General features: G+C 48.1%; 2 protein-coding genes across 8 annotated transcripts in view; both read right to left on the reverse strand.

Annotated features, from left to right (window-relative positions):
* APMAP (adipocyte plasma membrane associated protein) overlaps window positions 1-3,608 on the reverse strand; it is a 90,008-nt gene extending 86,400 nt beyond the window's left edge. For 2 of the 3 annotated variants that reach the window (XR_012673195.1, XR_012673196.1), the window contains exon 1: window positions 3,444-3,591. Coding sequence is in view for 1 of the 3 variants with exons in the window: in XM_075147390.1 (XP_075003491.1) it covers window positions 3,444-3,535 (92 nt within the window). In the remaining 2 variants the exon portion in view is untranslated. Of the gene's footprint in view, window positions 1-3,443 lie in introns of all 3 variants that reach the window. The other variant, XM_075147390.1, reaches the window with a different exon arrangement.
* A 6,340-nt stretch (window positions 3,609-9,948) lies between these two features.
* Window positions 9,949-15,579, reverse strand: part of ACSS1 (acyl-CoA synthetase short chain family member 1) — a 34,672-nt gene continuing 29,041 nt past the window's right edge. For 3 of the 5 annotated variants that reach the window (XM_075147395.1, XM_075147394.1, XM_075147396.1), the window contains exons 11-15: window positions 14,767-14,894; window positions 13,147-13,210; window positions 12,450-12,568; window positions 11,428-11,757; window positions 9,949-10,617 (exon numbers count right to left, since the gene is read on the reverse strand). In XM_075147395.1, the coding sequence (XP_075003496.1) occupies window positions 10,444-10,617; window positions 11,428-11,757; window positions 12,450-12,568; window positions 13,147-13,210; window positions 14,767-14,894 (815 nt within the window). In that variant the 3' untranslated portion in view covers window positions 9,949-10,443. The remainder of the gene's footprint in view (window positions 10,618-11,427; window positions 11,758-12,449; window positions 12,569-13,146; window positions 13,211-14,766; window positions 14,895-15,579) is intronic. The other 2 variants (XM_075147398.1, XM_075147397.1) reach the window with 1 other exon arrangement.

The raw sequence follows: 15,579 nt of genomic DNA on the forward strand, positions 1-15,579 counted from the left end.
TGAAACTCAAGCCCCACAAAAGAAATTAAGTATCTTCTATTTACCCATCAAAACACACAACAAAAAAGTAAAAACTGTTCTTCCATGAGAGAAAAACATGTTTTGTTCTCAACAAGTTTAGAAGCATCAATCAGGCATTTACAGAGGAAAGTACAGAGCCATACTCAACAAATCCTAGCCTTGAACTGGAAAAGCAGCTCCCACAATTTTAGCTACTCTGAACCACTCACTGACACAGCCAGCCAGTCTCCTTGCAGTATCAATTAAAGGCAAACAGTGCCTGATGGTTCTGCATTAATCCTTGGAACACTTCCACTGTTTTGTCCTTCATTAGCCAATCATCCAGACAGTAGGAAATATGAACTACTGCCCAGAGCGCATATATCACAACTGGGGAGCTAATGACATGTACCTGCAGTACTGGTATCAGCATCAAGGTAACCTTTGGGATTATCAGCTGGAATAGCAAGGACAGAACTAGGTCTGGATTTGATCACTGCTTGCATGCACAATGTACAGAAGCTGGAATATTCATAATCCATCACAGCTCTTTCCTGATGGCACAACTGCTCCCAGCCCTCTCTTCTGGCAGCAGACGTAGGCGGTTAGGATGGAGGCCTGCCCCAGTTTCCCCAGCTCTGCACAGTACCCAACAGGCCATTACAAGCCACCACGCAAATCACCAGGCTGTACCGAGGTGACTGCTACAAGGATGCTGACAGTCTGCCATGACAAGAGCTGCCACTGCTGCTAGCCCAAAGCCACAGACCGTTCAGCCCACTCCAAGAAGTGTTGTTAGCGCTGCTGCTGTTGATCACAAAACTTTTCCCAGATCCCCCAAGGCACTCACCACCTGAGCCTACTTCCTTTCTATCAGCATGCCCAAGTATTCCTGCTCTCAGATATATTAAAAAATAAATTTTATTTCTCACACTCAGGAGTACAGCATGCCCATCATGAACTTCAGCAGCAGTGTTACAGCACTAAGCCTGTCCCCATCTGAGCTGGGCCAGGCTGGGAAACTGCTTCAAACAAGCTTCTTCATCTGCACTGACCTCTTCATACTTCCAAAGAGCCAGACTGCCCTTGTAATTATTGAGAAGAATTCAGCACTTCCTGCTCTAACAGTAGATGTCTCAAGGAAGCAACAACCTCCCAGTCTGTTTTCCCTTGGATTTGGAATCGAGAGCAGGTGGTAAAGATACAAGGCAATCCCCAACCTCACACAAAGACAAAGACTTCAGCTGTCAGCCTTGTCCTTCCACTGTCCTTCAAAAGATGAAGGCTCAATACTGTGAGATTACAAGTACTGTCAGCAGACACCTGACCATCTTTGTGACAGCTGAGAACAGCTCACACAAAAGCAGGGAATGGGATGAACGGGAACTCATCTGCCAAAGCAAACTTAAGTAAAGCTCCTGAAAGCATGATTTAAGTAAAGGTCGTATTTCTGATCCTCATTCAAACTTGCAAGGAATTGACAATAAAGGAAAAAGGCAGGAAGAATGAGGTGACAAGCAAACTCACACTTCAAGCCTGCAAACCGCAAGACCTATTTTAGACACTGCTGAAACCATAAGAATTTAAATAAAACCCGAAAACTTAAAAAAAAAGAAATTAAAAATCCAGCTGCTCAGAATCCTTATAAAAGTAAATAAATAAAACATGCTTGATATAGAATACTGACAACTGTAAGTTACTGACTGGTCACTGGAAAGAATCACTGAAGTAATGGTTCACCAACACTGATAAGCAAAACAGAAATTCTTTGCTAATTGTCTCTCTGATAATTAATCCTACATGGACTCCAGCCACAAATCTCAGTAATGCAACTTACCAGGACTCCAGCTATAATAACAGCAATTTAGTTGTCACTAAGAACTAAAAAGAGAAGCCATTGCACCAGCTCTTGAAGACAGACAGGAGGCTGGCAAGACGATACTAGGGGTCACCATAGCCAGGAGTCCAGGCTGCCTCATCCTCTTGGCAGAAGAGCTACTGGGGGGCCAGAGGGGAAAGCAACTGTCATCAAGGGTTTCTGCCATGGCTCCCAGCCAGAAAAAGGGCAGCCTCCAGAATTTTTTCCACTGGTTTCATGCAGGACAGTCTCATCAAAACAGGACCTATGGATACTCTGGATCATTGCTGGAGCCCTAGAAATTCAACTGATTTGAGGAAAGCTACCAAGTTACCAAGAGAGGCTGAAGCCAGGAAGAGTCTCTCAAGCTGAGAGATGCTGATGCTCTCCTTCAAAAACAGGGGCTACACATGCAAGCCACCATACCCAGTCTTTCATTCTGATGACCCTGAAGGGCAGAGATGAGAATCTGCAAGGAACTCAAATCAGAAGAGACATAATAGATGGTGAACCAAAGTATTACAAGTCATCAACTACTTTATTCAGTAGAAGGCAAAGCAACCACCACCACCTTCTTATTGAAGCTATCGCCTTTAGTTATAGTGAAGCTAATTTTTTATAAAATTCCCAAACAGAAAACTGTAAATGGAATCTTCAACTTAGCCACAAACAAATGGACTGTTTATAAGGTTATTCTGTCTCAGACCTATATAGGCTAGTCTTTAAACTGTAAGATTATTCTTTAAACTATTGCCAAATATAAACAGACTAACCAGAGTTACACAGGACTTAATCACACCCACAATAAATCTGTGCAAGGCACAACAGGATAATTTATTTCTTGACTAGCATAAGATAAACAGTACTTAAACAGACCCATTGCGAAAAAAGAAACCCAACCACTCAGCCACAAATTAAACCATTTTTTTGGTTAAAAGCTCTTTCTGCAGCTTGGCAGAAGCAGGTGTGCAGGCCCTGCCCAAAACCCTCCTCCCTCTGTCAGCCACCTCCAGCAGAAGCACGAGCATTAGGGAGAGAAGCACCCACTTCGGAGCTGGGGTGCTGGGAGGCCGGGGGTACCCACAGGCTGATGCCCACGGGTGCCCCAGCATCAACCTGTGCTGCCAATCAAGAAAGGGGAACTGCCCCACGCCCGGGGCAGCCAGCCAGCCCCTTCCACCCCTTCTCGCCAAGGACAGTCTCTCCCAGAGCACTCTGACCCAGACCAGGGCCTCCCTCACCCGGGTCTGGCCAGGCCGGTGGAGCCTCTTCCCCTCCCAGCACACTTCCCAGCCAGATTTCCCTCAGGCCGGGCCCAATCACCGCCCAACAGCCCCAGGTCAGGCCGGGCCCCCCGACCCGCCCCCTACGAACTCTTCCCCTCGGCTCCCCGGCCAGACCGGGCCTTTCCCTCGGGTCGAGCCGAATACCCTCTCGCACCGGTCAGGCCCGGCCCGGCCCGCCCACAGCACCCCCGTCACACCGCCCACCGCAGCCCGGCCCCTCAGGCTAGGCCTGCCCGACCCCCACGGTCACGGCAGGCCCCTTTTCCCCTCCCGTCGAGGGGGACCGCGCCGGGCCTCACCTGCCCTCCTTGGCCTCCTGCGCCGGGTTGTCCTCAGTGATGACCTGTGGGCGGAACGGTCGGCGCTGCCGCAGGCCCTCCGCCTCATTCATCCTGCCGCTGCCGCCGCTGCTGCCGCCGCCGCCGCGTACCGGTGCTCGCGCCGCCCGCCCCCGGCCCCGCCCTCTCCACACACCCCCAAGGTGCCCCCCGTGGCCCCGCCCCCACGGGTCCCAGACCACGCCCGCGCTCTCCCCTCAAGGGGGAGCCGCCCCCGCGCTGCGGTGGCCATGGGGTGAAGGGCGCTCCGGTTCCTCAGCCACCGCTGGGTCCATCCCTGCCGGTGGGCAGTACGCGTAATAGCTACCCTGCCGCCATGGGGATCTCAGCGAGCTCCACCGCTTCTCCTGAGCGGCCTGGGGCTCCCGTGGGCAGGGCCGGTGCTACAGCCGTCCCTCCCCCGGGCGCGGCGAGCCCGAGCCCCAGGGCCCGCAAGATGGCGCCAGGAAACCGCGAGGGAGGGACGTGGCGGTGGGGCGGGACGGTGACTTTCCCCGGAGAGGCGGGGGAAACGGTCTCCGGTGGGACGGGAAGGCAGAGGGCCGCCGGGGGGCTCTGGGACGCGGAAGGCAAGTCCCTTGCTGACTCCTGGAGCCGGTTAGGGCGGTGTGAGCTGGCGGAGCTGCTGGGCCCCTCTTTATGACTGCCAGTCCCCCTCAACAACTTGTACGCCCACGGGATGACTGAACCCAGATGCGAGGGGTGACACCCGCGCCCCCCCGTCTTTGTCAGCCCGCGGGCTCCCAGAACATCACCTCTGCTCCCCTCTTGGTCTTTTGGGTAACACAATGTGCTGAGATTTTTCTGGCTTCTTTGCCTTGCTCAGGAGCAGCGGCGTTACAGGAAGGACCCTGGGTGCCAGCGCCAAGACCGGACCCACGGCTTTGTTAACTCTGCAAAACACCAGCGTTTAGCAAGCGCAGCTCAACAGACAAGGGCTGGAACAGGGGACGGCCCCAGCTGCGCGCTGCCAAGGAATGGGAAAGGCTATTTGGCATCACGCCTAGTAACTAAACGTGTGGGTTTTCCACAGAGAGGGGCTGCGGCCAGGAAAGGGGGGGCGGGAGGAGGGGGGCTTCTCTCTCTCTTCGGGTTGAATTCAGGCAACAGGCCCAGCAGCTGCAATAGAGCTTAGCAGCGCTGTACCCTAAAGGCACCCGCTTTCCTGAACATCATCTTACCCCAGGACTTTGTCAGTAGTATTTCACAACCTCTCCTCCCAACTCTGCTGTGAGGCTACTGTCGTTCCTGGGGGTGCAGAGGGCTGAGGCACAAAGGAGTGAAATGGCATCCCCAAGGTCCAATTCTGCATGCCAGGTGCAGGATGAGCACTAAAAAGCACTGGGTTTCCACTCTCCCAGCCTCAACAGACTGAAAAGCCAAAGTAAGCTTTATCACTGCAGGCACAGGGAGTCCAGGCAGATACACACCAGGTACAGAGGAATACAAGCAACAGTGAAAAAGCTGCTGTGGCAGATCCTTCATTACCAATGTTTGTAGGCTGGCAATTTTGCACAGCCATGACCATTTCCACCCCAAAAGGTGGTTACATCCCCAAATCCTTCTATCCAGGACAAAGCAGGGCTAGGCTCACTGCCAGGAAAAACATGCTGCGCCTCTAGACTCAGCCAGAAGACAATTCCCTGTCCAGAATTCTCTGTTTTCAAGCTGAAAAAGAATCGTCTGTTCCTGCTTAGTTTAAAAACAGAAACTTGTTGCTGAAATCAGTTTCTGTGGCTTTAACTGGCCACAGAGACAGCCCCTGAATATAATTGTATTAGGCTGGAAAACAATCTCCATTACCAATAAATACTCAGTAAATAAATCAGGGCAGCTGCAGTAGCAAAACACAAAGTGAGAAGATGGGCACCAGCCTTTCCATCTAGCTCTTTCTGTGACTTGTCGGAGGCATCTGACAGAGGGTTGCAAGAGCTAAAGAGTGGCATTGGAAGCTTTTCAGAAGCAGCTGCTGGAGGTTAACAGAAAAAGTGGCTAATGAGGATGTTCAGTGTCGGTCTCTGCATTGCATTGCAACTATAGTGTTATCTATGTGGTACATAGAGGGTGAAACACAATCTTCCTCACTTCTTAATGGACAAGGTGCGCTGCAGAGGATGCGTTCCTGGCACTTACAAACGATCTATGGCACCTGGAAATAAATTTCTTCTCATCTGCTTGGCTCTGGGACAGCTACACACTTTCCACACAATGCTGTCTCTCATGTTCCCCGCACACATCCTGTTTTCACTCCTTTTCTACTTTTCTACTTGTGCACACTGTGCACAAGACAAGAATAGTAGCTGAACCGTCCATATCAACTAATGGGAATTAATTGTTCCCACTAATAGTTCTCTGCATCACACAGGAAAATGAGTGTCGGGACCTCGGGATTTACACGAGACATGCAGCTTACTGACATGCAAATGCTAGTTCTTCAACTTCTTGAGTTGTTTTGCAGTGGCCGTTTTCTGGCAGTAACTCGATTTCCTGTGAGCTACTGTTTAGAGAAAAGCAGCAAAGCAAACCAGTAATTTGGACCACAAGATGACTTGTCCTGATCTCGAACTCCTTTGCCTTTCTTTGGTCTGTGCTGGCAGACTAAAATAATCAGGACAGCAGAAGCAAGTCCAAAGAACTGAAAAAGTCCCAGACCCTTTAGGGGATGGAGGGCCGGACACCTATGATGCAAAGCCAACCCATCACACAGAGAAAGATATTTCCTTTAATGAAAATATCAATACAGAGATCATTGAAGAAACTGGTTTTTGTCAAGGACAATAAATGTGTTTAAAGCATGATTACAAGGAAATAAAATTAAATTAAAGGCTTAACATTAGGCTGTACAACACGCACCTCATCTCTAGAAAGATGGACTTTCCCTTTCTATGATTAAAAAAGTCATGGTCTGTGTCTCCAGTGGGGGATAACGCACCATGACTGGGTCTCACTGGCAAAACTGAGTGGGAAAAAAAGCAAGCACATTTGCGCTTTGCAACAAACTGCAACAGGTAAAATTGACTCTGGATCTCTCTTAATGAAGCTACAAAGGCAATCTGGCAAATAACCCACACATTACTCATGGACACACAAAGATTTAGAAGAATTCAACAGTTCTGCTTTTCTAAATGAAGCATTGCCCCCAAGTTTGTCCCACGATCCCACTGTAAATTATTCCATATATCATCACCTCCTTCACTGATTAGTGAAGATCAGCTCTTAAGATTGCAGGCCCAGGGTCTTTTGCAAGCTACCTCCTTCCTAGCATTTCAAGAACTGAGGGCGTCAGTGCCAGTTCTGATGGGCCTGAACCATAAGCCTGGTGGGGGGGTGAGACTGCTGCATGCGAAGCAGAAAGCACTGTCGCCACGCATCAGTGCTGATGTTCATGATGTCCAGGGAATAACGAAAATGCAAAGCTCAACTCAGGCTTGCACTGAAGATGAGATCACAGGGGAAAAGAAGAAAGGGGGGCTTCTCTGGCTAGAAGATTTCATGTCTGGCAAAGCTTTCTATGAGTAGCCTACCCAGCGAAGCACAGTGTTCTTTTTGTAAGTACCACCAGTTCCAAGCCCTGCCTAGCTCTGTTTCTACTAGCCTCAGGGTGCTATTAGATTAACTGAGCACAGGGTGTTAGCTCCAAGAGCAGATGCTGGTATACGTGCAGAAGTGCAGTTTTACCAGGAGAGGTGTCCATTGCAGAACACCGTGTGGGCAGCACACCACCACCACGTACTCTCTTTGAATACCCCGAGGGGGCCTCTGAGCAGATGGACATCCCAAGGACCACAGCTCAGCTGTGGAAATGCGCAAGGAAGAAACAGAGTGTCCATTGTGGTACTGGATGGCAGGCATGTGGCGCACTAATCTTGCACATGTTGGTGACGTGATTTTAGCAAAGGTGCTTATAAGGTTTCACAAGTTCACAGTGTGAGGCTTGTTTGTAACTACAGTCTGTCCACACCATAGCTGGCATGGCTGTGAATTTATTGGGGTGCTGCAGCTACCTGGTCAGTCTGTAACCTCCCTGGCAGCCGTGGTCCCTAAGCCCATGCAAGTTGAGACAACAGGGATGCAGGTGAGGGAGCGCACCTATTTCCCATTTTCCCTGAGCAGAGGAATTGTATGACGAACGTCTCAATGCACCAAAGCACATTGTTCCTCACATAGCTAGTCTTCGTGAGACAGTTCAGATGAATTAGACCATATGTCTGTGACCACTGGGTCACACTTAGCATGGAAATTTCAGGTCAATAGGACAAGAAATTCTATATCCCTAATGTAGGAAATGCTTTCTTGACTAAAAGGAAAGTGTGTAATCTTGTTCGAAAGTAATTCTTCTTTCTCCATGCTGTATTTCAGAATGGAGACAACTTGTTTAAACAAGGGAGTCTACTTTTTGTGTCAAAAGCATTAACTCCTGGCTGCTTCCACTTGAAAATCACTTAAGGAAATGGGTTTCTTTTTCTTTTGCAATGGCAATAAAGGATATATGTAGTGGCTGTCTCCTAAAATGTTAACATCTTGTCAACTCTATCAAACCTTCTGATCTTCGACTTCCCATAAAGTCCACAGGGTGTCTACTTACCTTAAGCAAAAACGGACTGCCGTCACAAGGATGGGAATTTTAACAAAGCATGATATTCCCTACTGTATTACCCAGTCCCTAGAGACGTTTAAAATAAATGTAAAAAAAAAAAAAACCAGCAAATGCAGCTAGTGTACTTAGAGGAACTCTGGGATCTAAGACAACACGCCTGTCTTTGAGAACACATCGTACTGCAAGCAGCCTGCTACCCCATTTGTTACCAGAATCTCTGGCCAAAAAACTCGCCACTCCTCTCCCAGTCCTACAGGATCAGCTAGCCATTTCCTTCCTGCCTTCCCTGTCTCCAGTTAGGTGCCCAGACTGTCTTTCCAGTACACAGTCCCACTAGAAAAGGCAGTGCTGCTCCAGTTAAATTCAGCAATAAGTAACCCCTGTAAAACTATGGCAAAAATTGGCGATTCTGCCAATTACTCAGGCGTTTGGCAGGCCAAAACACACAGCTCCATGAAACTAAGCAGACTGTCACCTGAGAAAAACAGAGGCAGGGCTGCAAGGTTTGATGGAGTGACCCTAGCCACAGCGGTGGAATAGTGGTTAGCAGTCACTTGGCTTAGGCAGGTTAAGATGGAGAAGCTCTGCCTGAGCCCTTGTGGCACACACTCCCAGGATCAGCACTGTGCATGCTACACTGGTGTATACCTTCAGCTTTTGCACCCAGGGAGAGGGAAGGAGTCCTCTATCTGCCTTCCTGGCATGCTCTGTGGCCCCTCCACTCTGAACCCCTTACCCAGCTTAAACCAAATTTAGCAGTGGCAGAATCTCAAAGGCATTCGGCACCTACAGGCTTTTCCATGACCTTCAGTGGCATAGTAGAGGACAGGGGACCTACTAGCAAATTCTTCTGAACAGCCCAAATATAGGGACTGCTTCACTCAAAATGTGTTCATGATAAAATGAGTCCAGAAATAAAACATTGAATATATTAGTTGCAATTTTGAAAGCATATGAAAGACAAAGGCTTCCCTGCTATTCTGAGGTTGCTGGTCTGGAATGCTACCACGCTTTCCAGAAGGCATCTAAGAGGCACTTCCTTCTTCTTTGTGGATTGTGGAATTTGCAGGTACCCACCTGGCATTTAACTCTTTGGAAGATCAGCATGGCAGCATGCGGAAGGGGCAGACGTGGTAGGGCCCAGCTTGAAACAATAAGCATTAAGTCATAAATTCTGACAGGAGAACCAACCTACCTCCAAACTGGGTGCCTGTTTTTGTTGGAGCAAACAAGATTACAGGCCATTTGGAAGTGGGCTAAAATAATCATTCCCTGGCCAGAAACCAGACAGCTCAGCAAGTCACAATGAACCCTCCAGCACATCCCTCTCAGCTTCAAACCTCTTTTGAGCACTTCAGGGTTTTGTTTCCCAATGCTCCTCTGACAGACAGCAAGCAAACATCATCCCTTCTCCAGCGACTTCAAAAAACAAAGGCACCTACACAAATCACCAACTGGCAACAAATATCTACCAGTTGTAGCCCACCACTCCTAATATGCAGAAGTGAACCACAATGGACAATACTAATCAGTTGTCATCACCTATAAGGAAGAGGACAGTTACTTTAAAAACCCAGTTGGTAATCTCAGTTTCTCAAGGCAGAATAAAAACACGTGGGACCAGATCCCTCCTATGCAACTGGCACTGAGGACATGTGGGGAGCCCAGCGGTAGGCTTTGTGGCTCAGTTTTGCAGCTGGAAGTGCTAGTGCTGGGTTGCCTGGGTGGGACATGAAGGGACACAGGCTCACCATCTCTCTGGCAAGTCCCAGGACATACAGCAGAAGAAGCAAATCCTTATGAGGAAAGCCAAAGAGTAACGACTGGGTAAACACAAGAAAGAATTATCAGACTAGCAATGTCCTTCTCATTTCCCTAATAACACATGTGAAACATCTACTGGAATACCCAGCATTGCTGAAAAGGCACCAGAGCTGCAGTGAAATACAGCTACTTGAACTTGGATATCCAAGCTGAAGAAAAAATTGAAGAAATGTATTCCAGGGCTTCTTTAAAAACAACAAAAGTATTGTATAAAAACATTTCCCTGTACAGTAACATTAAAATGAGAAACACTAACATCTGCATCGTGCTTCAGCTAGTATTAAATTTCATCATAGCTAATGGAAACCACCAATGGCTGCTCTACATCAGCCCTAAAAGCAATGAAAGGGAGCTCACTGACTGCAAAACTGCAGATTGCTCGTAGCTCTGTGCATCTCAAAATACGTTGTGGAGCGGAAAATCTTGTTGCCCTAGAAGGGAACAGAGTTTTTAAAAAAACACAAAAAGAGAACTATGTCATTCGCCTGGTTATTTGAGACCTTCCACATTTCCAGAGGAGAGAGATTCCAGAGCTGCCTGCTACGAGGAACTCTTCTCCTTGTATTTCTGGTAAGCATCCAATATCTCCTTGACAACACTTGGATCATCAAGTGTAGTGACATCTCCCATGTTGCTTGATTGTTCAGTGACTACCTTCCTCAGCAGCCTTCTCATGATCTTCCCTGATCGGGTTTTAGGAAGACGTTTCACCACCTGCAGAGAAGGGAAAGATGCACCCATATTAGAACCTGGGTCCTGCTGGAAATGACAAGGAAATTTGGCTGAACTGTCCTAAGCCTGGCACACTATCTCATGGCCACAGCTCCTTTGAGGTTCCTGACAAATATTAGACCATTGAGCGCATTGGTTTATGTCCAAGGAAAGGAGTGTCACTAGCATCAATTCCTTGTGCTATAAATTTTATTCTTATTTAAGTGGACTTTGTTCCCCATTTACTCATTGTTGTGTATCTCCAGGCTGGGTGCTGCAGGACGCACAACTCTTTGGAGAATCAGGTCCTGAATAAACCGTTAACTATTGAACTAGAAAGCTAGTTACGCTTGAAAACTCAGGCACTGATGATGACACAGATCTCAACGAATTACCAGAACAGACATTCATATTCCCCTTTACAGGGCAGGAATATAAAGCACACGATACTGCACGCCAGCTACAGGATCTCCTACTCAGGGGATAACTCCTGTCTGCTAACGTTTCCCTCTGCCTGACTATATCTGGCAGCCTACACGCCCTCCTTCATAACCAGAAGAATGTTAAATGTCTTGGCTATGCTTCCTTCAAAGGACTTAGCAGCAGATTCAAAGGCTTTAGCATAAACTTGAGCCTGGTAAAGGATTCTCAGGCACTGAACAGAGACACTAGCAGCCTCACATTTTGCTACATGATCAGGCCAGTAGGCTACAAAACTCCAAAGCATTAACTAAACATACAAGGAAAGAGTTGTAGGTCTTCTCTGCAGGACTACCTCCAAACACAGGGAAACAGAGGTGTTTCCTTGCAAACCTGCAAGTTCTGGGAGCTGCTCCAATCCACTGAGGATGTCTTGGGCTGTTCCAAGTTCAATGAGCCACCCTTGCCTACTCCTGTTGTATTCTGTAACCTGGGTCTTGGTGTCCACTTTCCCAGCATGTGGCTAAGGCAGAGCCCCTCAAAGAAGTGGTGTGGCCACTGCCTCCAAGCAGAGTGTGGACTGGATGCAGACGGGTCTTGGGGGCCAGCTAAGGGGCAGCTTTGTGCACTCTCCCCAAACACACAAAAGGGAGCTGCTGAAAGGTGAGCCAGCTTGAAACAGAGCCTGGAGTTCATCAGTGCTCCCAGCGTCAGGCTGAACAGCTGTCCGAGATCCGCAATAGAAACAGTCAGTGCTTTGGGATCTGGAGTTGATGCTAATTATCAATGCAAAATAGCTGGGCAGTGGAAATGTGCACAGAAATCACTGTGCCCCTCACTGACACTGAAGGTTGTGGCGTTTCTCTACAGTTTGGTGGGGTTTTATCTGATCCATTGCACAGGGCCACAGAGAGCAGTGCTACATTGCTTCAGCAAGGGGTTAGCTGAGGGCAAGAGCTATGTGGAGCAGTAATGCTGCTGCACGGTGAACGGGGACATCTTGAGGCACAGGGTGGGCCTGGGGTTTCCCTTTGCCAGAGCTCTTGCCAAGCACGGTGCTCTCAACACTCTCTGTGCATCCCATTTAAAGGATTGTTCAGCACTTGGCCCAAATGGAGCGGCCTCAGGGTAGCTATAAAACATGCTCTGTAACAGCCCCACCAAGAAGCTGCTCTGCAGGCCGGAGCCTGTAATATCCCAGCCACCCTCTGGGTCACTGCCGATCCTCAGGCATGGAGAAGGAGCACATACAGACCACTGCACCTGCCCTCCCCTACCTAGGGATCCCTCCAGCTAGTTCTGGCTTTGTGCTTCTTTGTCCCGCCAGAGAGGAACAGCAGCACTGCAGGCAGAAGGTGAGGCTTGCTCAATGTGACCATTCCTGCTCCTGGTCCCAGTTACAGTCTCCCACTTACCAGAATGTGGTCAGGCACAGCATATTTTGCTATCTTGGAAGCCACTATGGTTTTGAGCTCTTCTTTGACACGGTCTATATGAGCTGTCTGCTCCTTTAGCACTATGAAAGCAAAGGCACCTGGAAGACAAATGAGCAGAAGCCACATACCTCATATTAGATCCTGGCTGGCAAGACCAGGGATGCTCATTCGAATGCCAAGGCACGTTTCAAATCATTCCTATGCACAATCTAGGGACTGCCAAGAAAACCATAGATCCCGTTTACAAAAGGGAGTCAGACTCCGGCCCTCAAATGATGGCCCAGCCTTGTCTTGGCATCTATGGAGCAAACTGATCTCAGTGACAATGACAACTCAACATAAATTACCAAAGTGTCACTGGGATCAAAAGCTGGCCAATGCAAATCAGCTATTCCCATTCTGTTCAAAGGACATCTCTGAGCACAATCTTTTTTAAGGAAGCTCTACCATATACGTAAACACTATGTGTGAAAACAGTTCAGGGGAGTAATACCTGCACCCAGCTTAGGAACATGCAGTTATTTTCATGGCTGTCTTTGCCTCTTGGGGCTGCAACGCCAGTCAACATAAGGATAACTGCCCTCCCTTTCCCTAGGCACCTCCTAACACGGAGCCCAGGTTAGAAATTAAGGAAAGTGTATGTAGGTGTCATGTCAGGACACTGCTTTTCACATACCTTCTCCTTTGATCTTATGTGGATACCCAATCACAGCTGTCTCAGGGACCTCAGGGTGATCAGCCTTCACAAAAAGTGAAACAAAAATACACAGAGCATAACAACTGCTTCAAGCCCTGCAGAGTTTGCACCAGTTGCTCTAGGAACAAAACACCTTATCTTATCCCACCCTGCCCCTGGCAGATCCTGCTGAATGCACAACAGGAAAGCTGCATGGCACTTTCCTACTGCATGGTCAGCTGGTGGCCACGGCCATGGCCACGTCTCTGGGAATAGCATTTACTCACTGGATTGGCCCTGCTTTTAAACACACAAATAAGTACTCTTACATACACTGCAAAGCCCACTGCACACCAAGCTGAATTTGCACCAGCTCGAAACCTGCTTTCTCTGACTTTATCTGTGCTCTTGTGTGTGCATGGCTACAGTCCCAAGTGGTTACTGGCCATGGCCAAATCACAAGCAAAACCAGTCCTGCATTCTCTGTGCCACAGGGAACTGTTGCCAGCAGGGCAAAAGTGAAGCTGCCAGCATCACAGTCCACACTTGACTGGTGTTTATAAGAAGACCAGAAGGCAGAAAGAATCAGGCCTCTTCATCTTCCCAGAACGGGGGGGAAGGGTTGTTTTGCCGAATGCATATTTTTATTATTATGCTACACAACAGTGATTTATTCTGTCACACTTCAGAGTTTAATTTAACATTCTTCTGCAGTAAGAAGACAATTTGTGTACAGACCGGAAGAAATCGCATATCTGAATCCCACACCAAAAACTGGATTATGCTATCTTAAATTAGATTAAAATATGAAAGAACACATTGCAGAGCAATCTAAGCATATAAATATATTTGCATATACACATGCATACACATACACAGAGTGGGAGAGGAACTGGATCCTGTATCTACAATCAGAAAGCCACACAGACAAAAAATTTACTCACAGAGGAGACAGTAGGATCCTGTGTGCCATGTGAACACAGCTCAGGTTTATCAAATGTTACATTTAAGTGCCATTTGCAGACAAGGCACATAATGTAGAAATAAATATTCAGGTCAAGCTTTGAAGATAAATGCTCTAAGGACTTCTTGTTTTCAATTCCCTGAGCTAATATTATTTTCTCTCAAAATGACAGGCTAGCTTTGCAGCTGACATGAATCAAGGCTGCTCCATATTTAATGCTGCTGAATTCTCAGGCATACTCAGCTAGCTCAGACGAGCAAGAACTACAGATTTGGGAAGGAGAGGTTAGGTGTTAGCAGATGGGAAGGAACAAACAGGAGAGACAATCCCTTATGGAGACTCCACCAGCATCCAAAATTACAACTGCAACAGTACAATGTCACTGAGGGGAAACACAGCTCTGACAGTTCAACTGCAGGGAATGCCCACAGTGTGACTGCTCTCTCACGTGCCCATTCGTCATCTCCTTAATAAGGGTGTTGTTTCCTTTTGCACATTTGCTATTCATTATGCATCAAGCTGCTGTGTGTATGCAGGGGCAGGGGTTTGAAGGCAACAGACCCTGCGCTTGTTTAAATTCATAAAGCTTCTTTCAAGGGGCCACCCTGCCCCACAGATATGCCCTGTCAAGAGACCTCTACCTGCTCAGAACTTACCATTGCATCTTCTATCTCTGCCGTCCCAAGCCTGTGTCCGCTGATGTTAATGACATCATCCATGCGCCCCGTTATCTGGTAATAGCCTTGCTTGGTCCTGTAAGCACCATCCCCTGTGAAGTAGTAACCTACAGCACAGACACGTGGGTGGTCAGCAGCAGGAAGTGTGCCAGCCTATTGGTTTGGGCTCTGATGCAGAACAGACTATGCTCTAGGGTGGCGAGTAGGGTAGGGTAGGATCAGGCAGCTCGCAGGGACTCCTAAGCTCACAGCTGCATGACCTGCCACACATAACTTCTCACTTTCCTCTGCCCTCCCCAACCTTTGTCTGCTCTGCCTGGGCTGTGCTGCCTCCTAGTAAGCACCTGAGCAGCACCAAGACAGTGGAGGTCAGATCTCTGCCAAGATGGGCAAAATCACTGTAGGCAATCAGCAGCGAACAGTGGCTGATGTTCCCTGTAGTAAAACCAAGTCCAGCAATACAACACAATGCTGCTTTGTTGGATTTACAAAACCAAGGGGGGCTCTCTGATCTCCCTAGGCTTTACATGCCTACAATTGTGTGCTCAGGCCTGGTGCATACAGCTCTAAGATAAAACCACTTCAAATGCCACCTGCCATCATGCCGTAGGCTATTGGTCAAACTCACCTACACCTCAGCGCTCACAGAAAGCTAAAAATGTTCAGCTGAAAGGGAGCAGTTCTATTACGTACATGGCAACACTGCCAATTTTTTTAATCACTTACACTGGGACTGATGAAAAGTCATTTTCCCTCCTGGCTAACAAAGATTCAGATCCCAGATAACAGTCC

Source organism: Calonectris borealis, chromosome 3 (assembly GCF_964195595.1).
Source record: "Calonectris borealis chromosome 3, bCalBor7.hap1.2, whole genome shotgun sequence".
NCBI lineage: Eukaryota > Metazoa > Chordata > Aves > Procellariiformes > Procellariidae > Calonectris > Calonectris borealis.